We start from the raw sequence: 23,176 nt of genomic DNA on the forward strand, positions 1-23,176 counted from the left end.
TATTCGGGTCGCCAGGACCGGGCACTTAGAATCCCTATTCCTCTAGAATTACAGATTATGATCAGCCGAACTAAAACCAAAGTCTGAGGATTAACTATCACCCGCAGTCAGATTTTAAGATTTCTAAGGGCTTGAAGCTTCCGGGGTAACTTGGCTGCCCGTCCTGTAAATGAACGTTATTGACTAGTGTTTCTAGGACTCTGGAAATTCAAAGGATGGATTGTACTAGCACTTGGTACTCCCTAGAATCTAGCTGGTCGGCAGCAGCTATTGATTGGGTTTTAGGTAGGGCATGAAGGGATAGGTGTCTTAATATATTTTGAATTTCGAGGGATTGGTGGAGGAGTCGAATCTACATCCAGAAAGGGGGTATTGTTGAAATTGCACATCCCCTTCGCAATCGCCCTATTTAGTTCATCATTTGAATTCCTTTTCAGACGGGAATACAATATTTTACTGACAATAATATTTTCGGGCATGAACCCCTTTGGCGCTATCTATCACTACCTCTAAGCTGTGGGAAAACCCAACACCCAACAATACTCCTATCCTGACTCATTCCGGAAACCGGTTTCAAGGCACGATACATATAATCAGTCAGTTAAAAAATAGAGCTTTCTAGCTCACCAGAGCAGTAAACACTCTACACAAGTTTGTTTCAGGCTCTTGTCTGCTGCAGCGTCTAGGTATCTTCTTCCTTCTCCCCTTCTACAAGCTTCTCTCCATAAATTGGGGTGCTTCTGACTTCAACTTGCCAATAGCCCTGATACCAACGGAGAGAGATCTTTTATACCACCATTATGGTACAGGATGTTAGACACAATACCGAATCTCCGCGGTTTGGCTATATGTCCGCAAGGGGATGCCCAAGACGCTACCCCACAACAGCACGGGCGTCTATGCTCATTGGATAAGAGTGTGGCAAGGAGGCTAGGGCAACCGATACTCAATGGAGTAAGAGCCTTCAAAAGAGCGCCTTTTAGGTCCTAATGGTTTAGCCGACTTTGGTATTGCTCTCCGGGATAGAGCAGAAGACCGAGTGATATTCGGTGAGTGGAAATATTGGGTTTTGGTTATCATCGGCAATCCGGTCCTGCACTTCACGGTACCCGTATAGGTTCGTACTAGATCGCTCAAATTAGCTTTTGATAAAGTCACGAGCGGATCGTTTGGTCTACGAAAGCTTAAAGATGTTCCTTCTTACTATCGTATGCCACTGGTTTGTTTTGTCGAGCTCCGCATCTCAATTGATTGGCAGACTCGCCAACATCTGAAATTCGGTTGGGCGGATGGCTTGACAGCCAGCGGTGCTAAAGACGGAAGGGCATTGATACAATCGGATCTTGGGTTCTGAAATCCGGAACGAAATAGACGGCCCCTACAGTTGTATCTTAGCGGGCTACCAAGACTCTCGGAAGGCCTAATGCCGTGCAGGAGATCGACTCGCTTAATAACGTGACTCGAGCTTGTTTTCTGAATAGGATAGCTCCTTGAGGATCCCGTTTGGGGGTTAATAGCGATTCCGGTCCCACCCGTGACCCATCCTAACCTGGCTAATGTTTGGCCGGAAAGGGGAAAGCCAGTGGCTTCACCCAACACCACAGCCGGGGAGTAGGGGTCCTAGGGCAGATCGGATGCATTGGTATGATATGTTACTGCACTCTGGCTCAAGATCTAGGAAGTGATCTCACAATTCATTTAGGTTTCTTTGATCGTGCGAGCTGCAATAACCCGACTGGTTACTTTCTATAAAACACACTAATTCACTCTCTGGTGCAAGAAGCCGTGGAGGGGAAGTTTGCAACCCCCCCAACTCGACCCTTTCCATTTTTTGGAGGACACAACTAGCCGGTGGGCCCTTGAAGTTTAGAACCGCGAAGACTCGATATTTGAGCACAAGCCACAGCATGGGAAATAGGGTTACACCGCACTCCCGCAACCGCTTCCGGCGTCGCACAAAACCGCGCTGCCAATACGATAATCTTTTGCTGCCACGGAATTCCACACGCACCAAGAATTGGGAGAGAGATGAGCGCGGTGCCTGTACTTCTAAATCTGGCCCGGACCATTGTTAAGGCTTTCATTAATGTTTATGCTTTGTTAATTGTTGCTATCGGTATCTATCTACCTGTGGCACCGTAGGTTGTACGGTACTTGGCGCTGAAGTTGCTTGTCCTACCAGGGACTTTTGTATGATATTTTTATTTTTATTCGCCTTAGAGCAAGGCTCATTCTTCCCAGACCTTACGGCATGATAGCGGTTTACAGCCTTTCGAGAGAGAGGCGCCTGGGCTTTGGAATTTCTTGTGGCTGCCACCAACTGTCGATCCCTGTGGGAGGCCTGATATTCTGTTGCCACGGGCAGAATCACCTATCGGACAAGGGTCTTGCCTGTCTGTTTGCTTTTATTTGGAGAATGAGTGCTTGAACTCGAGTACAAGAATGGCAGGGTGCATATCCTTAGAAGGATTGAGCAAAGGGATTTCTAAATGCAGATAAAGTGCAAGAGCACTTGCTCCTGGAGTAAATGAGGGGTAAGGTTAAGGACAGTACTCGAGTCCTTTACGGATGCACACTGTCCAGTCCTCGGACAACCCTCTTTCCTCATCTACAAATCTCTTCCGGCTACTTATCTGCACTACCGGCAATTCTGGGAATCTCGTATATAACCGTATCTTATTTTTTCCCCTACGTTGAGGGGTTTACCTCGCAGCCTCCCGAGGCACGGTTCGAATCATAGGATGGACGAACTATCGGAAAGATTGATCATCTCGCTTCAGCTGCAAGATATCGAGGAAGTGTTGGCCACTCGAAAAGGAAAGGGCAGGCAAGGGGATCTCGCAGCCTCTAATGACGAACTCGCGTTCAACACTTATCGCAGGTATCTGCAAGATTCGGAGCAAGCCATTATCGGCCGCCGCATGACGGAAAGTTTGGAGGAGGCGATGCGAGCAGATTGTGATATCCTCACAGAGATAGCTTCGGTCGAGGGGGTTGCAAAGAGTGATCGCGATCTCGCGATACGCCTGGAGAGAGTGTGTGAGGGGGAAGCTAGCTCGTCAGACCCAGGGTCTGAAGAATGGGTTTCCGCGTCAGATCACACAAGCGAGGTTAGCGAGATTGCGGTGAATGAATGGCAAGCAAGATTGATGCTAGAGGATCAGACGGGGGTAAGGGGCCGGTGGTTTTAATTCCGTTACCGTGGCCTATGGCATCGGCCCTCCAGTCAATATGTTGCTAAGATGTGATACAGGTCACACCCGGCCCATCCTGGATGCCCACTAGGAGGGAGCCGCAGAGGGGGTGCGAAATATGCTTTGACACGTTTTCCGTCAATCTCACCCTGAGTGCTCCGTGCGGGCACATATACTGCCAATCCTGTATGAAAGAAGTCTTTCTCAACGCATGTGTCGACGAGATGCTCTTCCCACCGCGGTGTTGCAAGAGGGAGATTCCATTTCACATGGCGGAAAAGGTACTTTCGGGCAAAGAAGTGTCGGAGTTCCGGTCGAAATCCCGCGAATATTCTAGCAAAGACCGGACATATTGTTGCAGACCAACTTGCTCCGAGTTTATTCCCTCAGATTGGATCCGGGGTGACGTAGGGACTTGTCCGAAGTGTTTCGCAGTAACATGTGCGATGTGTAAGAAGGAGCAACACCCCGGGGATTGTCCCCAAGACAAGAGTTTGGACCTTACCTTGGAGCTTGCTGCAAGGAGCGGGTGGCAGAGATGCAAAAATTGCCATGCGTTGGTTGAGATATCATCTGGCTGTCATCACATGACTTGCAGGTAACAAAGCTCCATAATTGGTACATCCAGTGAGGGACTCGAGTTCTAACAGGTTGTGAAAACTGCAGGTGCAGCGCGGAATGGTGCTATAATTGCGGTGTCACCTGGAAGGAGTGCGAATGTAGCGACTGGGACGATGGGCGCTTGAATAGACGAGCCGAGGAATTAGCTATGCGTGGCGCACCTCCGAACGCAAACCGGGCAACCATAGCTGATCTCGTGGGGATATATAGGACGAATTTGCAGGTTAATCATGAGTGCGAACATGTTTCTGGATGGAGGTTTCTTAGAGGGGGGGCACAATGCGAGATGTGTCATTTTAACCTCCCAAGCTATATTTTTTCCTGTAAACGGTGTGAGCTCCTGGCTTGCAACAGATGTAGGAAGAACAGGATATAAGGTAGCATCGCACTGGTGTCTGCTACCTGGGTCGACGGGCTCACAGGGATATCTGATTATTAACAATACATATTATTAACAAAACGTTGCTATTCGCTCGTGAGTCAGTATTGATGCCACACAATTTCACACATGGCTACTCGCAGGGGCCAAAATTTATTCCCGGGATCAAAGAGAAGGAACGCAGTCACTATGGTCCATGGGTACCGATCGGTAAAGTCCCAAGTTGAGGAGATTTCAGTCTTCACCGTGCCCATGACGAACAGGGGTATGATATTTGGTGAGCAAAGAGGGAAATCGTCAAAATAGGGTAAAAAATTTAAATTACTTGCTACTGATCCCTGCTCTTCGTCCGACCAATTTCGTCATGTCATGAGTACAGTACAAGGCTGTATTACTGATCGTGGGAAAAATAACGTTTTCCTCCCTTCCAATATGAGTAACTACCCTTCCGATAACGTTTGCGATCATCACCCTCCGAGAATTTCCCAGAAGCTAATCCAAGTCACCAATTATTCGTGACTTGATAGGCGGAGCCCAGTAAATTGCCCGCTGGTATGGACACAAACCTCGCCCAGAGCGCATTCTAGTTTATAAGTTAAGGGAACATGATAATACCGGTATTGACGGAGAGGACAAAACGGAAAAGACACACCCCAAGTCGCTTCGGCACTGCCCAAGGCTTGGGTGTTTGAGATCCCTTGGAAAGGTTCTATACGGGTAATACACACTACAATATCGTGATGTATTGCCAAATATCATGTTCACATTTTCAATCCGTTTCACAGTACGAACCACGGCCATGGCTCTGGATGGCAGCAATGTCAAGATACCGTATGCCCCATAACAGGCCAGAGTTTCCTGAAGAATTTCCTTCGCCCAGTCGCAACTCCGCAACGCGTTCTTTGTTCACTTGTACTGTACTCAACATACCAGTATTCTATGGGTAGTCATTTGCGGATATGAGGTCAGCTTATGGTTAAAATTCAGATCACAGCAAAGGGATAAGCGGACCGTAACGGGCTGTGTCCCTCCCCCCCCCTATCCATTAACACTGTCAGTCCGGAAGAAAAAAAGGGCAAAATGTCTAGGATATAGTTTTTGCAGCATATCATCCCACCGCGATAGCACTCTATCTAAACTTTAAAGTTATAAATTGAAAATTTAAAGCCCTCATAAAATTAGCACAAGAGATATCCGTATCATATTATCATACTTCTGTATCATACCCCCCTCACCACTAATACCAAGTGTACAGTACCCCCCCTTTCGCGCCAATTACTCGTATAGCCTACACCCCGGTGTATCAGGAACCGACATCCACCATGATCCCCAGAACTGAAGGACTTCAGGAGATAGCACTCTAACCTCTTTAGGGCCACTCGGAAGGCCTCTTTCTTAGGTATGGTTACGTTAATTCCATACGGTAGACGACCGGGAATAGCCAACCAGTCAAACAATTGTAAATTTTTTTGGAAAATTGAGAAAAAGGCCGTCTCACGATGACTCGTCGCCTTTTCTTCCCCAAATTTGGAAGGCATTACCGGTAGTGTCGCTAAACTCATGGACCAACATGACTACATTGTCTCCGGTTGTCCACTGTCTACATTCGTTGTGCCGACTGAAGCTATCCTCAAGACTTTTGCTTAGTCACTTTGCTCTCACAGGCACAGGAGGTGAGAGCAGAGACTGGCTTGGCGCACACCCGCCGGAGTTCCGTGCATACTTATGATACGCTCTTCGGAGTACCTTGTTTATACGTTTTTGCGGTGACTCTTGTGGTCTTGCGTCACACCCGGACTTTTTTACCTCCCAACCTCCGTTCTCCCGGAGTTGACGGTCAGTTTTACGGGGGATTAAGCAACTCTATCTCCACAGCACCCGAGCAAAGAAAGAACAAAAAAACAATAACGTGGGGGATAAAAAAGTACCGGTAATACAGCATCAATGCTATTGGTGAAGAGTTTCATAGACGTGGAATACCGACGCCCATGGACGGAGGTAAAGCGAGTTAGCTCTTATCTCCACAGTATGTGCTTTCCCCTCTCTTTCCTCCCCTCCACCCCCTTTGCGAAAGCTTTGCTTGAGTGGAAATCCCGCGTTTGCGCGACTATGGCATGTAATTCATCATCAATGAGTAAACTGCGTACTACACATTTCATGTATATATATATATATGGGGCCGCCCGAGCTGCTTCTACAGACTCACCAAAATCCACATCAAAGCATCCTGACCTTCTGCTCCTTCATTCTCCTGCCGCAATGGCGAATGTGAACTCTCCTCGCCTCGACCAATTGAGGAAAACCCTCCGTCCATTGACATTTGCTGTGTTTGCCGGTTCGCAAATTCTTGATATCCTAAATGTTACCGGCGTGACCTTTGCTCTACCAAGTATCTCGGAGAAGTATGGGATCCCGGAGACGGAGGCTAGTTGGGTACTCTCTGCGTACTCGCTCACGTTTGGATCTTTTTTGTTGATAGCGGGAAGACTTGGTTTGCACTCCCCCCCCGACGTTCATGGGGTATTACTGGAGACTGACATCTCATGGTCCCCTCAAAAGGTGATGTGATAGGGCATCATACGGTGTACTCCGTTGGTCTCCTTTTCTTCTCCATCTGCTCTGCCATCTGCGCTGGGGTCGACAACGTTATAGCACTTTATGTAGTGAGAGCACTTCAGGGTATTGCAGCAGCGTGCACAATCCCAACTTCCTATGCACTCGTAGCAACCACATTCACGGGGAAAAGCCAACAGATGGCAATTAGTGGTCTGGGTGCTTGTCAGGCTACTGGAGCCGTTGTCGGAACTCTAGGTATGGATACGCCCAGCCCATCCTTATGAATCCCCCCGGAAGCATAAAAACTGATGGTTTCCAGTGGGTGGTGCCTTCACCACTACCTCTCTAGGTTACAAAGGACTCTTCTGGCTCTCCTTCGCCCTATCGATGATATTCGCGGTGCTGGCCTTCATTCTCATTCCCCCAAGTCCCACCAACTTCCCCATGGCGAAGAGACTGGACTACCCGGGCGCGGTCTTTATAACCGTTGGCGCCCTTCTCCTCGTCTTCGGCTTCACCGAAGCGCCCACAGACTGGCAGCAAGCAAAGGTGATCGCACCCATCGTCCTCGGAGGCGCAATCATCATCTTCTTCCTCGTATGGGAGGAATTCATTTTGGAGAAATACTTCTCCTTGGAACCCCTGATCCCCAGGAAAGTCTGGTCGTACCACAACTTCGGCCCCGTCCTGTCGATAACCGGCTTCACCTACGCGACCTTCTTCATAATCCTCCTGAACGGCAGCCAGTTCCTCATCCGCGTGCAGGATAGGTCGCAAATGACGGCCGCCATCCAATTCCTCCCGACCTCAGTCACAGCCCTGATAGCCATGTTCGCCCTGGGCGCGGCGTACGGCCGGGTGCCGCCAAAGTGGGTGATAGCGGTGGGCGAGATCCTGGCCATCGTCGGTATCCTCCTCTTCTCGCGCAACGAGGTGGACACCAACTTCTGGAGGTACACCTTCAGCGGCGAGGTCGTCATGATCATCGGCATGGCCGGCTACTTTGTCAATTACCTCAACGTGGCCATCTCCAGCGCGCCCAACGAGATGCAGGGCCTCATCGCGGGCATCTTGCAGACGGCGGCGCAACTGGGCACCGCTCTGGGGTTTGCCATCGCGAGCTCCCTGATTCGTGGCGAGACGAGGGAGGAACTGAAGGAGGCTTACAGAAACTCGTTCTATACCGCTATCGCCTTTGCCGCCGCGAGCTTTATCCTTGCCGTCCTGTTCATCAAGAGTTCCATGGTCCCCCAAGGGGAGAAATCGGAGGAGGCGGAAGGTATTGTGAGCGAAGGGAAGGCGGTCAGTGATGGCGAGAGCACAACGGTAGGTACAGCAATGGGGAGTAGGTATCCGTCGGTGGAGAAGAGTGAGGTTTAAAGTGAGCAGTTTTTTTTCTTTCAATTTCCCTGGTGTACTGTACTGTACTCCCGTCCATCACATTTTTTTTTTTTTTTTTTTGAAAACCATGGAGGGGAGCTTCTCCTTTTTTTTTTTCTGTGAGCGTTTCTACTACCACGATAGATCAGATTGTCTATGACATTTAATATCGCAGAGACATGTTACGATACCTAGAATTGAGCTGGGAGGAAAGGGGGGGGGGGGCGGTTCCTAACCCCGGGGGACTGGGTTGATACTTTTTGTTCATCCCTAGCTATACAATATGTTAACATTAAAACTCAGTGGGCGGATCAATGCATAGATAGGTGTGTGATATCCACAGATAGCCAGACGAACACCATCACTACCCATCACTCGTGTCTCCATGAGGTAACGCTTCCCCGGCCATTCGCTAATCTTGCCATTTTTCGCTCCAACTACTACCTACCCACTGGCACCGTACAACATATCATACGAGCACGAATCCCAGTTACGGAGGACCAAATCTCCCGCCCCAATAATTTATTTATCCTTCCGTACTCACGACGCCGTGCCTGTCAGCGTGTCTCTCTTACCGTATCATAGTAAGCTAAACCGTCGCACTGGGTAAGCGATCACATGAACCAAATGACCTAAAAAAAAGGGGGGGAGTTTTGTAGAAATGATGATCGCCATGTTGATCACCTCAAGATTTTTTTTCCCAGGCGCATAATACAATGTGTATTTTATTATCGCCTTTGCTTATGATACCTATTTACGACAATATTTTCTACCTGTTTCCAGAAATGGTGAAACCCTTATTCGGGTATAATCTGGAGGGGAAATGGGTTATACTGTAGTACAAGTACTAGTACAGTACAGTATAAGGCAGTTTTTTGTTCAAGAAAACTGTAATTTCGGGTACTTGGTCTAGGCATTACCGGCACTGATACATGATTGCTATAAAATGGAAGTCCTTTTAAAGCTTGTTCTGGAGATTTGGGGGTTGTCTAGCCGGGATTGTAGATTCATGGTCAGAAAACATGAAGTCATTTTTGACAGTGGTAACTCGCTTTAAAGGTTTAAAAGTATCCAAAAACTTGATCGTGGAACTTGTATCAACATATAGATTTCTGACCTGGAGCACCAGGGTTATAGGTGCACTCAAATGAGTTGCTCTTTAGTAAGGGTAATTGTTTACTAGGTGAAACACGCTACGGTACACCCCTCACTAGCTTCTCGAATCCTAATGATCCCAAAACCAAGGAAATCATTATTACGGTAGTCGTTAGAAGAAAAAAAAAGAAAAAAAAATCTATATCAGCCACCAGCTCATTTACGATTCAAGCCCCCCAAACTAAAATAGTCCGAAAGTAGTTTATGATAACCAACATACCAAAAGGTAAGAGGTAGAAAATGGAAACACTAGGGAAAGCTAAATAGAAAGACAGAGAAGAAAAGGAAGAAAAAGGCACTTGGGCCACTATTGTACTTCAGTCCCAGCTGCGCACGCACCCGATATCTAGTATCTGTACCCGCCTTGCATGTTGTTGTTGGAGATGGCCTTCTCGTCAAAGGGTCTTGGACTTGCGGAGCGCATCGCTGAGCCATCCCAGGGACTAGGCGATCGATAACTAGAGCCCGTGACTTGGGGAGATATGCCACCGCTTCCTGGTGGTGGGGGAAAGTAGAGATTGTCGCCTCTTTGGCTGGGGGTGGTGCTACTAGCGCTGAGATATGGCGGCGGCACTGGGGGCGAACGGTTCCCGGGCGTGTGAATAGATGGGTTCCGCGATGGAGGCCCGGCGTGAGGCCCGCCGAGGGGACCGTCGCCCCAGCCCTTTGGGATGCCATCGATAGTCTCAGTGTGGCCCGGAACAACAATATCTCCTCCACCGCGAACCTTCCCAACCACCATACCCTTTGCAACACCTTTCACGATGGCTCTTCGGGATACGCCAGACGCATCCACGTATACCAGACCAACGTTCTTTACCGAGCCAGTAAGCCCGTACGCAACTTCTCTGGCTTCTTGGCCATATTTATGCCCAACCATAGTTGTGGCTGCAATAGAGCCCGAGGCCAACAGAGATTTTGACGCATAGTCAATACCGTCAGCGATTGTCGAAAAAGCCACCAATGACTTGTTCAATAGCCCTGGATTTGCTGGCCTCCCCTTCTCAGAGCGACCGGAAATTCGAGCGCCGAAATTCTGCGCATGCTTGGACACCTGACCAACGGCCTGCGCGGACAACTTGGCAGCGCTCGAGGAAAATGTATGAAGTTGACGCACACGGTTGTGGGTGCTAGGGTTGAACGTTAGGGGCGTTGCGTTAGGCTTTGTCTTTTTGGTGAAAGAATCTGCCCCCGATTGGATAGCGTTTGCGATATACGAACTTGTAGTGACGATCAGCCGGGATGCAGTTGCGGCAGTTCCGACGATTGACGAGTTCTTATAAGCAGGGTCGAGAGCGTCCTTCAAGTAATCTGCAGGGCGGATCTAAGTTGGAATTAGAATTATTTTTTCCCGCGAATCCCATCTCTGGTGATGCAGAGTTTCGTGCAAGTAGCAAAGGGGAATAACTTACGGTGACCCGGCCTGAACCGTCTTCTGGAAGTGAGACCTCAACGGGTTCTGCGGGGGATCAGCTATGCACATTCCTTCACTTTGTAGCGGTGGTGCGGAACAAACCTTTACTTCCGGGTTGTACTCCTATGGCATGAACCTGATAACCGCCAACCTCACCAACTTCGTGCCCATTCTCCTCGTCAATCAAGACCAATCTGCCCTGCGATTTCTCGTCCCGATAAATGCTTGGGTCATACGGGGCAGGAGCCGCGCTAGCGCTACTACCTCCATACCCTGTACCCTTCCCGTTCGCGTAAGAGCTGGGTTGATAGGCGGGGAGGGGGGTTTCCCCATCGCTAAACGCGATCCACTGGTTTATGGTAGCGGCGAAGCTGTCAGCTACCTGGGCCCAGGTCACCTGGAGGTCAACGCCTTCAGCACCGAACTCTAGGTACTCTCGAGGAACAATCTGATCCGGCGGTGGGAAAATGACGAGCAGTGCACCCTCCTCCGGGGCTCGAAGCTCGATGGTAAAGGTAGAAGGGTCGAGTCTCTCGGCTCTCTGTTCACCGTAAAGGCGGGTATCGAGCTCCGTTGTTCCGGAAGAGGAGACGAATTTGATGCGCAAAAACTCATCCTCAGGAATTCCAACGGCAGGCTGTGCAAACTGACGCTCGCGCGAAAGGGTGAGAGTCCCGGTGACCTGGTTTGGATGAGATGGTTTGATGATTTGAACTCCCTTGAAGGAGAAGATGCTTGTTAAGCTACTCATTATCGAGTGAAAGAGGATAGTAGTAGGTCAGGCGATAAAGGTGAGATGAGGAGTGATAAAAATTTAATGGGTAGAGAGAGGGAAGACTAAGGGAGGAGGAGAAGGAAGAGCGAAGGAAGCCGTTTCAAAAAAGTCGAAGGGGCGGGGGGGGCTTCTTCCAAGATATAGGGTATCAATCAATACGGTACTCGAGTACGTACCACAGCAGCTTGGCTTCTGGAGAGCATACGCACGCACCCGACACACCAGACCTAAACGGATTCAATCACAAACGAGACAACAAGCGAACAAGGGTCCGAGTGGCCATTTTTTCAGGTGTGTGATTGCCAGATTGCGTTGTGCTATCAATTCTATATTCATCCCTAGCGTTACCATTTTCTATGGGATCCAAGAACTAAATAAGCTCAGCAGCAACGCAACGGGAGACCCCGAGACCATCAGCGAGTAACTCACCACCACAGGCGAGAGAGATCCCAAAGCCCCAAAACGTGAGGTAACCTATCTTAACGCACCGCTTCTTTGTCACGCTCTCCATTTCTCCCTCCCCCTCCATCTTCCTTGCCCCAGCGCAAGGCGAGCGAATTTTTTCTTCAGTGAAACAGGATTTCAAGACTTCCAGCTGGAAAGGCGGGGAGGGAAAATGGCGGAAAGTGAGGAGTGAGAGAGGGGAAGAGGGGAAGGGAAAAAAAGGAAAAAAAGGAAAAAGGGGGCGGTGCAGGACGTGTGCCAAGAAGGCCAGTCAGTGGCTTTACCGGGGAATGAGTGGAGCCCCAGGTTGAGCCACGCAATGTCCGACTGATCAGCGAGACGGATTCCGTGATGCTGTCCGAGTTGCGAGTGTGGAACCCAAAAAAATTCATTCACCTTCCTCCATCGGAACCAACAGGGAACCCTTTAAATTTACTTCTGACTCCATCACACGTTCGAACCGCCATCAACTGATTCTGTGGAAACAGAGCCCACAGAGCCCAGGCTGTTGCTAGGTTTAACCGTTGACTCTCGAGGTGTGTGCAAGGTTATATATGGAACCGATAACCGCCTTCATAAGCACCGGTACGGATTTCGCTGAGATAACGTAGTTTAGCCCACAAGCACAGTTGGCATTGTACGAGTACAGTTATCATACCGGTAGTCTATTATCCCAGGGCTCATGACCTCCGTTCCAAAGTCTGCCCCAGTCCACCGTGAACCAGGTATGTATGATAGCGCGAGTCACTCATTTAGAGGCCATGTCGTTAGTGATAAACCTCGTGCCTTGCCCTCTCTCCTTTTCTCCCCTTTTGTCGTGCAAACCTCTATGAATCATGTTCTCGTACTGTGCCGTGCTCGAGTACGACCGGTATTCGAGTACCGGTATGACAGTCGAGTACTCGTACAGTGAGTGATCGTTGGGCACTGTATGATACTCTGCAGGCTGTGAGATGCATACGAGTACATACCGTGAAGGACACATACCGGTCTAGATTCCTTGCTCCAGGGGGAAAAGGATCTCCTGGCCAGTCAACAACGTCCGGGGCTGGGGTGAGCCCTGAGGCAAGTCGAGGCTCTCTACTGTACTCGAGTACCGCTATACCAGCGCTCCCCCCTTCAAACGGAGGGGGAGAAGCGATCGGACAATTAGTAACTTGCCATATTTACTCGTAGGACGAGGTAAAGTTATTAATAACCACTACGTACGTAGTATGGTAAGGTAGCGAGATTGCCAGGGCGCTCTCTCCCTCCCGCCGCGCTTAATTCACGAGATCTGCAGGGACGATAAGTCTCCCGGTTCCCGACTGCCGCAAAGTGTTTACCACCGTATCGGTGCTCCAGCAGCATAGGGTGCAGTCTGCTCGAGTACAGTACTCGTACCGTGCTAGTACAGCTTGCCACAATTTACCTAGACCCCCAGTTCACTGGATTCACATCCACACTTTACCAGTGATAGTGTCCGAAGTTGTTGGGCGTAACCCTCCGCTCCGATTTTTTTAATTTGCAGAAGGCAGTCAACGGGACCACTATGGATGCAAGATTTGCACGCAAGCAATTACCTGGCCCAAGGGGTTCCACACTTCCCATCGCTCTTGGCACCATTCTACTACTCGAGTACAGTAGTACTCATACAGTACAGAATCAGTATGATACATCGCGCCAGGGCCAAGAAGACCACCGCACCCGAGCAGCCACGGCAGAGCGCCTGGCACGAGCACTCGAGCGCGGAAGGCGCAGCCCACAAACCACGCTGCTTTCAACAGCTTCACTCCGCTGACCCAGCCGTAAACCTCCGGGCAATCGGCCGCCTAACTCATCCGTGCAACAGGACACGACCCGCCTTCCACCCAGCCAGGCAATGCGATATATAACGGCAATGTTGCAAAGAAGGCCTTCGGTGATCGAACCCGGGGGGTTAGAAGGGGGGAGGATTGAATCGGGGATCCTGAAAATTGGGATAGAAGGGGGGGGTTCTATAGTATGTTAGTAAGCAGGAAATATTCGTTGCTCAGAAGCAGGGAAAGAGGAGTAAATTGTCCAAGAATCTACTAAAGGATATTTGTGGGATATTTGGGAACCTTCAGCTTCTTTTGTCATAATTTTATTTGTTTCTTCACCTTCAACTTGCTTCAAATGTCATTGTTTATTGCTTTGTTCGAAGGGTTCTACCTTGTAGCCCCCCGGTTCGAAAAAGCGCGTTCCAGCCCTTCGATTGATTTTTGATCCTACCCCCCCCTTCATTGCAACGGTGCCGGGTCCTTTGCCCCACTGGACTTGGAAGGATGTGCCTGAACGTCAAAGCCCAATTCTGCTCTGGTGTCTCCTTTGGAAGGCACACTTCGAACTCGTTGTGCGGGGGCGCTACTCGAGTGCGGTATGTTACTACTTACGGTGCTGTACCTATCTGTATTGAAGGGAGTCGACGACGAATACTGGTACTATATACATACCCACCAAATCATGCGTACCCAAGGGGACCCTAAATGATTTGGCCCAGTTGTACAAACCTTCCCCCCCCTCCCCCGCCTCCCCTCCCGGGGAAAAGGAGGAAAAAACCCCAGATTTTCAGGATTATCACTTCCCAGTGACCCTCCAGCACTTTCTTAACAAAGGGTAGGTTTTTTTCATGGCTTGCTTGCTCTCTTGAGTTGCTGGATTGTTATGGAACGCGAAGGGGGAAAAAAAAATTGACGTTGGTTGATTCTGTTCTTTGGTGTGTCTATAAAAATCGGAAAGATGAATAAGTTACCCCTGCCAGCGGGATTAGTGAGCAGAAAACAAAATATAGAAACACCCATCGGGATCCACAGTCCAAGAACACGCACCGCCACAAGTAGTATACCGAAAAAGAAAAGAGGTATCCATACACGGGGGTAGAGCCCAGTGAAGCCAATGGCGGGATCTCGCTACGCTGGAAAAGGTCTTGTTCTCCTTTCTCCCTTGCAATTCACATTTTCGCCCCTTCAAGTTAGTCTGTTGCATGGTGGCTTCCTACTCAGCATCGTCATGATATTTAGCAACAGGCCCCCCCAGGCGCAACGCGCCTCGTCCAAAATATCTAGTTACCTAGCTGAGCTTCCCAGACAATCTTGTGCACAGTACCTCGATCCCTCCGGCCCCTGTTTTTCCTGTTTCCGATTCCCACAGACACCCGAACACAGGTATTGTACGGGGTCGGCGCGAGAAATGGTTGGGGGTGCAATGGGCGCACGTAACAACCAAAACCTGCTACCCCATGCTTTCCATTCAATACATTCTGAAGTTATAAAAGATTTGGGGGGAAAAATTGGCAGTCCTTTCAAGTGTCTCCCCAAGTAGTCACAGATAATAAATGATGGAAGAAATTGCCGGCTGCTTTGCAATGCACAGTTGTGAAGTTGAGGTTCTTTTTTTTTTTAAAAAAAAAAAAGAGAGAGAGAAGCACAAAGCCTTGCCATTTCCCGAAGTTGTCAGAACATGTATGATACCAAGAACAGTCGTCTCAGCGATCCCCACCGGTTTAGATGTAGAGCTCTAGAGGGTTGGGAAGTGGGATCCAGGGAATCGTTTCATGTATGGGGGAAGATTTGGTTTGGATTTCTTCTTCGCATCAGTTGTTGGATGGCCATGAAGGTTGATGTCTTCAGTAAGGAAGCCTTGCACTGCTCATCTTTTTTTAGGGTCAGCCCCGTACTCGAGTACTGTACTCGGGTATGATTTTGGGGACGCTTCGGAAAGGTAAGCATATACCGCTACAATGCGAAGAGCAATAGATACCCGGTACAGTGCCATAAACCTTGGCACCCATATTCTCCGACCCCGAGTCAATCAGGTGTTAAATGCTGCTCATTTTCTTACTGCTATCGGGGGAAATTACATTGTGCCATCGAGTCCTTCATGCATCTCCAACACGTCTCTCGACCCCACTCACACACGTCAGGAACGATCTCGCAGACGGAAAGGAGCATGTCTAATTCCTTCGAAAGAGCTGCTATCATACGCGTGTGAAATATGATCACACACTCTCACACAGGGGGTTCTGGTTATATTATGCCAACTGGCACAGTATTTTCGAATAGCTCGAGTAACCGGTATTCCACTCTTCTTATTGGTCCACCACGGGTGCTATACTCCAAAAGAGCTATGACACCCATCATCCTCGGCGCGGAAGACGGCGAGTAGCTTGGCGTAAGTGTGAACATGAGTTTTGACCCTAAATTGCGATGATGCACTTTGGCAGTTCTACGGGGTCGGAATTCACCGAGATCTTTCTCAGAGGGGTCAATGATCGAGCCGACGTTTTTATTGCGATATCCGCAGGCTGGGGGATTTGCATTCCCGTGAGAAAACTGCTCGGAGCGAATCCTTTTTTAGCCTTGCGTTATATATCACCGTAGATGTCTTTTAGGGAATATCATACGGTTGCCATAAATCCCCTAATTTATGTCTCTACCAACCTCTAGCATCAACAACCCCTTCGCCATCTCCCAAGGCACACAGAACTCCGAGTCGTCGATCACTGACTCCTGCTCACCCTACTCATCAACTCCTCATCCTAGCTCACGGTGTGGGCACAGCTTTTTTCTTCACCCGGTCGGAACTTCATTTTCTATTAGAAATTTCGCTAATCTTATTAAAAGGCTCTTACCCATCCACCAACACAACTCCCCCACCTCCGTCACCTATTCCGCACAACCAAACATAAATTAAACTAAGTGGATATTACAGAAATTATAGTAAAGAGCAGAGTCGTTAACGGGGCAATGCGATTCCCACCATTAATACTCCCGCTAGATTTTGAAGGAGACGAGCTGGTAGCGGCTGAACCACCCGTTGCGGTGCCTCTACTTCCACCAGAGCTTGGGGAAGAATCACTCGTGGTTGTTCCATTGGTAGACCCCGGTGTAAGTAGCTAATCACACAATTAGCCTCCACCGTCTTCAACGAAAAACCCACTGCAGAAAAAAAAAAGAAGACAAACCTGATCAATAACGTGCATAACTCCATTCTTAACAATCACATTCCCCCTCACTACCTTCGCTTTCCCACCCCCATCACCTGTAACATATAGCGAACCCCCCTCACGGAGTACCTTGATATTCTGCCCATTCGCTAAAGTCGGATACCAAGTCCCCGGCTTCAGGTCTGGCGAGTATGCTGCCTTCCCGAGCGTATGTAACATAAGTGCATCCGAGAGTTCCCCCTGCGAAAGTTTCCCCTCCGGATTTCCTAACGCGGTGAATGCCTCCTGGGTCGGCGCGAAGCATGTCACGCCCGGGGTGGTATCAAGTTTTTGAGCCAGTGATGCCCGGTCCAGCGCCTGCAGGAGCGAGGTTAAGGATAGTCTTCCCATTGAGCTCGTGCATGTCTGTGGGAGCGATAGTAGACTATTTTGTTCGGAGTTAGCTCGGGCATTCCTCCACAGAGACCGGAAGAAGTAGAAAGTAGGTATATAAAAACAGACTCACTCATCAACAACATGCACAAATCCATTCCCAAACTTAATATCCGTCCTCACGATGGGTGCGCTGTCCCCTACTCCCCCGAAAACCTCCAATTTCCCAGCCGCGCCCGCCTCCCCCGAGTTCCCGTACCGCGAAGCAAAAACCATATTCCCAGCAGCCCCACTCCCAAGGTTCGTATACTGCGAGTCCTGCAAAAACGTAGCTGCAGCAACTCCCCCGGGCGACGTCAGGTTCGATGCCGGAAACGAGCCATTCATGATGTGGTACGATAGCATCGCCTCCATCTGCGTTTGCGAGGGATTGCTCCCGGCGCTGGTGTTGTTTGTGTTGGCGAAGTACTTGGCGAAGGCAGTGTCTGAAGGGGCGAGGAAGGTTCGCTGGCCGTAGGACCTGTCGTCAAGGAGTTGGACGAGCGCCGGGTTGCTGGTCAGTATTGAGCGCAGCGTGGATAGTTTCCCGTCCCCTGCTACGGCATCGGCAATCTTGTCCTGCGCTCGGACTCCCACAGCGGAGACGAGGAGGAGGAGGAGTGAGGGTAAGTAATTCTTCATCTTTACTTAATCTTACTTTCCCGGAGCAATTGATCGGGCCAACGAATGGGTTGACTCAGGAGAGGGGGAGGGTAATAATCAATCAATGGCTATAGTACCGGTATGGCTTTCCTGGCTGGGGCTATCCCAGTTACTTATACAAGTATCGTAGCAATTTCAGATCTCCACCGAACCCAACCTGGGTAGCGAAACCCCACCACTGCCACCGGGCCAGCACCTCACACCCACCCCCAACCGCAAAAAGCGCACCACAAAGAACCTAGACTATCCCATCTCACAACGCCATACCACTTCTGCACAAAAAGTCTCAGCCGCACGAGATCGCGCATGCCCTCCACCCTCTAGCGTAGCAAAGTTAAAAGATACTACCTACAAACGCTGAATCTATCCCAATAAGCACAACTTTTCTTTTTCCTTTCCTCCCCTTTTTCCCTTCACCTGTTTACTCAACCAGGCGCAGTACCGGCGCACCACAGGCCCCCGGCACGAAGAAGCCGAACGTTTGATTCTGAATTTAGTACGGGCACTGAGAATTGCACAGACAATTTTGCTGTGCGAATTTTTGACCCCTTGCGTTCGGGCTCTATATGCCGGGGACCTGCATCGGAAAAGCACAGCACACTGTAAAGGGAAAGATAAAAAAAAATACCAAACAGGTACCGATACTGTAAGTACCCAAATAGAAGAAAAAATGTGCGAGGACGTTGGAATTTCCCTTCTCGGCTGCGCGAGCGGGAGAGGCTGCAAACTCGGTCTCCGTTGAGGCAATGCAAAAGGAATATGCAGGGTGCCTTTCTAGGAGAGGAGATTCAACGTCCTGGCGCACTTTGCTTTCTATTCGGGTACTTGCGGTACTTATTTGTAATACTGGTAGTACAGTGCTGTACAGTGCTGGTACTCTACAGTACAGTACATGCCCATTACAACTCAATCCAGTCCTACTAATCCAGCGAGTTCTATCATATGCATACAGTTCTAGAATGGCGGGTGGCTCCTGTTAACACGGGAGTGTATGTAGTACTGGGGCTAACCTCATAGTCATTAGGGTTACGAGTTGGGAAGACGTGACAAGCGGTGGCTTGGCACACACATGTATTTCGCCTTAGGTAGCAGTGGCGGCGTAGCTAGGAAATACAAGAAGCAAGTTCCTTCCTCTCCACACATCGGTGCCTACAGCTCCGAAGTGCACAATAGCGGATGGGGAATAGGGAAACACTATAAAATAATGCTTAAGTTCAAATTAAAAATAACCGTGGGGGTGAAGTATTGGGACAAGCAGGGGGGCTTGATGTCTCTGTGAATTACTTGAAGTGGGATTGAAGATACTAATTTGAGTAATTTGCACAGACATAGAACCCCCCTGCTCGTCCCAATACTTTCCCCCTACCCCTAGTACGTAGACCAGCTCCATAATTACTACCGGTACAACATTATTCATGACCATCAGCTCTAAAATATGCTTTATCTAAGTTCTATTCGTGCCTTACTCGAGTACGGTACTAATCTATACAGTAATACAAGCACCCTGGTGATCAGCTTCCACTCACCCATCAGTTGCCTCCAACGGTTTCGCAATTCTCCACACAACCCCCGCGCTCCAAACCAGAAACCCCAGTCAGCCAAGCCAAAAATAGCCTACGGACCCCTCGAGCTCGCTACCATCGAACCGAAACAAATAAACTATCCAGTAGTGTGGCTGAGTTGAAGTTGGTCACTTTGTATGAGAGGTGCCATCCTAGGTGTCCAACTTCAAATCTAATCCTAAACCTCAATCCCAGAACTTCCCCTCATCCTACCCCTCTCCTCAACCTTCGTGCACACCCAAGTCGAAGCATACATATTAACCCGATCAATGCAGGCCCCAGGACTTCTATCACCCACCCTCGCTGTCTTGAACCCCTCCTCTTCAAGCACACGCATATACCAGGGATTCCGACCAGCGCTGCGGATGAGTACTCTCCCACCAACCATCATTGCCGTGTTCAGCGACTTGATTTGCTTCCTGGCTTCCACGCCATCCGTTTCGAGCCAGTCCATTGAGTCCATTATGACCGCGATGGATAGCGTGCTCGGTTGAATCCTCGAGAGGACGTGGTTAATCTCGTCGGTGTGGATGCGAACGTTGTCCAGTGCCCCGGGACGGGACAGCTTTGCATGGGACCTCGGACACAAGTACACCGGGCGGGACTTCTCCGTGTATTGACCTCGGAGGCAAAGATAGTAGAAGTAGTTATCCTCACTCAGGAGGCTATTCTCGGCCACGGGGTCTAGGGTATTAACCACATATTCCCACATTGCCCTCCCACTATCTTTGTCTCGCCCTCGAGCGAGTTGTGGGCAGTCATGAATTACCATATTCCGCTGATTGGCGGGCACGCCGAGAGCCCTCCAGAGGAACCGGTCGCGGTCGATTATAGCCCAATTAACCCACCAGGAGAGTATCACGGGGCGGACTTTGGATCGCCAGATTTCGCGTTGCTCGTTTAGTGTTCTGGCGGCACACATACGTTCAACGTGTTTTGACACGCCGAAGACACGGAAAAGCCATTTTGCGGCGATAATCGCGAGTCGAGATTGCCCCGTTTCATATAGCCCTCCGCTGAGCCGCGAGCCGAATACTTGCCGGTGGTCGAACCAGTATTGGAAGGCGCGGGAGGATAGGTGAGGGCTCAATTTATTCACCAGCAACCCTCCGAAGTTCTCGTGTCGGCCTAGGCCGAAAATATTCCATATGTCTTCATAGGGTAACGCCGAGAATGCGGCTAGTTTGAGCTCGAGGAGGTGGTTTTGTGTTGGGTTTAGATCCACGGCGTGGACCCTCTTGGGGCTTCCTTCGATGAGGTAGTGCAGGATGTTATCCCCTGCAGAGGTGATAGCCAGCACAACGTCATCCGGACCGATCTTTAGTATACTTTGATCCACTCGTGGATCTTCCCATGTGAAAGCGTAGATGTAGGAATTGTTGAATTGTGTGTGCTTCTGTAAGAGTTCGTCATAGTAGATTCTCCAGTGACGATTTTGGTAGAAGGCGCTCGGGAGGGGAAGGTTTGTCGCAAGGTTTAGGACGGCCGCTTCGAACCCTTTGGAGCGGAGTTTGAGCATGGTATCTGAAAGCTGGGCATTCGCCTGGGCTCCCGACATGTGGTGAATTGGAGGTAGGCATGGGGGTTTAGTAGTGGCTGAGTCAACGAGCGCTAGGACGTCGGTCCTTGTGTGTAGTTTCTGGCAGCCAATCCAGATATAGTAGGGGATCCCGCCTAGTATGCGGTTGCTGTAATGTACTGAGCAAAATATCGGGTATGATACTAAGAGTGTCACTCACCGCTCGTTCACGCTTAGTATAGTCCCGAATTTGTACTCCAAGTAGTCCCGTCTGCCCTCGTCAAGATTAACTCGATCAAACTCAAACCATACTCTCCAGAACTGCCGTGAAAACCAGTTTACATGGCGACTGAGCACTCCACCAGTATAAGTCCTTCCCGCAAAGTTGGTTAAGGACTGTACGTAGAAGTCTGCAACGCTGATTATGCCCTCGGACGATAACAGGCTCAAGAGAGAATCGATGACCGAGTAGAAACTTCACAGATCAACACCCCAGACGCCGATAGCGGGATGCGAGGAGGGGGGATAGAATATACTCAGGAATCATAGACAGTGAATAACTCATACTGATCCAATCGGCCTTCTCCTCCAATCTGAATACTCGGGCATCCATACACACAACTTCCACATTCCTCCACCCGAGTTTGCCGAACCTCTCCCTTGCAACATCACACAAGCTCGGGCTAAGGTCTACCAAGTAAACCTTTGAAAAGAACCCCTGAATTGAGAGATATTTGTTCAACGTCTCAATATTATACCTAACCCCAATTAGCCCTATACTCTTTCCACTAAGGAAATAAGAAACAAACCCAGTGCCACCCCCAATATCCACCCAAACCGCCTTCCTTCCCTCCTTCTTAACCCTGTACTTCAACTGTGCTGCAGCGAGGGCCAACATCTCCTCCCTCCCTCTCAGTAACTTCCCCCGGGTCGCGTCATAGATGTCCGCCTGTCCTTTGTAAAAACTCTCTAGGGCATCCTGCTGACCGCCGTTCCCCTCTGCCGAGCTTCCGGAGAAGGGCTTCAGGAAGCAATTATAAAAGAATACTGCATAGGGTTTTCCGGCGTGGAGGAGGAAGTATACCACGAGTGAAATAGCAAATAGGAACGCTCCTAGGGTAAACATCTGAATATCTAGAGGCGTGAACATCCGCCCATTACCATTTGGAGGTTCCCGAAGGATGAGAGGGTGTGAGTCCATAATTGGAATGTGCACTGCTGGAGAACTTCAATCCATGGATGTCCAGTGGTTTTAAGCACAAGATCCTCCCCTCCCCTTCCTGCCCACATCATTCCCCCCTCTAACCACCATCATGGGTATCACCCCGCAGGTCCGGCAGGACGAGCTTAAGCCGGAGGAGAGCAAAAAGAGCATGCATAAAACTGACCAGTTGAGCCCAGTCAATCTCCAGTGATTCTGCCATGTGCCTTCACTACTGTACGATAGGGTTAGAGTCACCAACCACATCCAATGCCCCAGACATCGGTTGGGACACTTGAGGAAAATACCGATCCTCCCTTAAATTCACGCTGCGGGACGTCGGGATGTGATTGGCCGAAGCGACTATTGCACTAGCTCCGCGGATAAGCCCCGTAGATCAACGAGAAGACTCGAGCAGAGCCTTAAGGGGCAATCGTCGCTTTTGGTTTACCTCCCTCGAGTATGCGGCTGCAGCAGACTGCAGTAAACGCCGTAGTCGAGAAGAGGGAAACTTACCCTGAGCCTGAAGGTAAACCAAAAGTGACAGTTTCCCCATCCATGACGGTCCCCAGTATTATCTCGTAGTACTGTACAACACACGGCCCACCATATAAGTCTCTGTTATCTAGCAAGAAGAGACTTCCGAGGGCCCCCGTAGAATGTCATACGGTACTGTGCCCCTGTCGCCGGATTGAAGTCACTCCCTTTTTGGCGGTAACGCCAAAGAAAACCCCAACTTCAAAATGGCGACATGGGTAGTTGCTCAGGTTCAATCCACCCAGAATTTCTTTGGGCCACGTGCCCCGAAAACCCATGCCCGAGGAGGATTGTATCCAAAACCAGATCCGACAAACGCTGATACAGAAAAGCGGTAAAAATCAGTAAAAATCCCCCAAACCAAAGAATTGATATACGAAGCCTCCGTCCTCTGGATGTGACTTGGGAAAAAGATATGAA

General features: G+C 49.6%; 5 protein-coding genes; 2 read left to right on the forward strand and 3 right to left on the reverse strand.

The window, feature by feature from the left end:
• Positions 1–2,741: 2,741 nt before the first annotated feature.
• Positions 2,742–4,271, forward strand: GSTUM_00008965001 (uncharacterized protein; the record flags this gene model as incomplete). XM_002840404.2 has 3 exons in its annotated part: positions 2,742–3,170; positions 3,254–3,792; positions 3,861–4,271. The coding sequence occupies 3 exons, from the start codon at positions 2,742–2,744 to the stop codon at positions 4,189–4,191; spliced, it is 1,299 nt and encodes a 432-aa protein (XP_002840450.1). The 3' UTR covers positions 4,192–4,271.
• Positions 4,272–6,403: 2,132 nt separating this feature from the next.
• GSTUM_00008966001 (uncharacterized protein) lies at positions 6,404–8,428 on the forward strand. XM_002840405.2 has 3 exons: positions 6,404–6,685; positions 6,754–7,005; positions 7,070–8,428. Exons 1-3 carry the CDS (start codon positions 6,454–6,456, stop codon positions 8,128–8,130), a joined length of 1,545 nt encoding a protein of 514 aa, XP_002840451.1. The 5' UTR covers positions 6,404–6,453; the 3' UTR covers positions 8,131–8,428.
• Positions 8,429–9,282: 854 nt separating this feature from the next.
• GSTUM_00008967001 (uncharacterized protein) lies at positions 9,283–12,092 on the reverse strand. XM_002840406.2 has 3 exons: positions 10,802–12,092; positions 10,698–10,744; positions 9,283–10,609 (listed from the first exon to the last, which is right to left on the reverse strand). Exons 1-3 carry the CDS (start codon positions 11,448–11,450, stop codon positions 9,632–9,634), a joined length of 1,674 nt encoding a protein of 557 aa, XP_002840452.1. The 5' UTR covers positions 11,451–12,092; the 3' UTR covers positions 9,283–9,631.
• Positions 12,093–16,824: 4,732 nt separating this feature from the next.
• GSTUM_00008969001 (uncharacterized protein) lies at positions 16,825–18,004 on the reverse strand (the record flags this gene model as incomplete). XM_002840407.2 has 2 exons in its annotated part: positions 17,369–18,004; positions 16,825–17,287 (listed from the first exon to the last, which is right to left on the reverse strand). The coding sequence occupies exons 1-2, from the start codon at positions 17,914–17,916 to the stop codon at positions 16,825–16,827; spliced, it is 1,011 nt and encodes a 336-aa protein (XP_002840453.1). The 5' UTR covers positions 17,917–18,004.
• Positions 18,005–19,677: 1,673 nt separating this feature from the next.
• Positions 19,678–22,219, reverse strand: GSTUM_00008970001 (uncharacterized protein; the record flags this gene model as incomplete). Its single annotated transcript, XM_002840408.1, has 3 exons — positions 19,678–21,187; positions 21,239–21,493; positions 21,555–22,219. 3 exons carry the CDS (start codon positions 22,217–22,219, stop codon positions 19,678–19,680), a joined length of 2,430 nt encoding a protein of 809 aa, XP_002840454.1.
• Positions 22,220–23,176: the final 957 nt, after the last annotated feature.

Source organism: Tuber melanosporum (genome assembly GCF_000151645.1).
Source record: "Tuber melanosporum whole genome shotgun sequence assembly, scaffold_50, strain Mel28".
NCBI classification, from domain to species: Eukaryota; Fungi; Ascomycota; class Pezizomycetes; order Pezizales; family Tuberaceae; genus Tuber; species Tuber melanosporum.

What these genes read in the sequence shown, in the direction of transcription:
- GSTUM_00008966001 (XM_002840405.2), top strand. Translation starts at nt 6,454, where the DNA reads ATGGCGAATGTGAACTCTCCTCGCCTCGACCAATTGAGGAAAACCCTC. An exon ending in GTTGATAGCGGGAAGACTTG is followed by an intron (nt 6,686 to 6,753) that starts GTTTGCACTCCC and finishes TCCCCTCAAAAG; the next exon opens with GTGATGTGATAGGGCATCAT. An exon ending in AGCCGTTGTCGGAACTCTAG is followed by an intron (nt 7,006 to 7,069) that starts GTATGGATACGC and finishes GATGGTTTCCAG; the next exon opens with TGGGTGGTGCCTTCACCACT.
- GSTUM_00008967001 (XM_002840406.2), bottom strand. Translation starts at nt 11,450, where the DNA reads ATGAGTAGCTTAACAAGCATCTTCTCCTTCAAGGGAGTTCAAATCATC. An exon ending in AGTACAACCCGGAAGTAAAG is followed by an intron (nt 10,745 to 10,801) that starts GTTTGTTCCGCA and finishes GATCCCCCGCAG; the next exon opens with AACCCGTTGAGGTCTCACTT. An exon ending in ACGGTTCAGGCCGGGTCACC is followed by an intron (nt 10,610 to 10,697) that starts GTAAGTTATTCC and finishes ATTCCAACTTAG; the next exon opens with ATCCGCCCTGCAGATTACTT.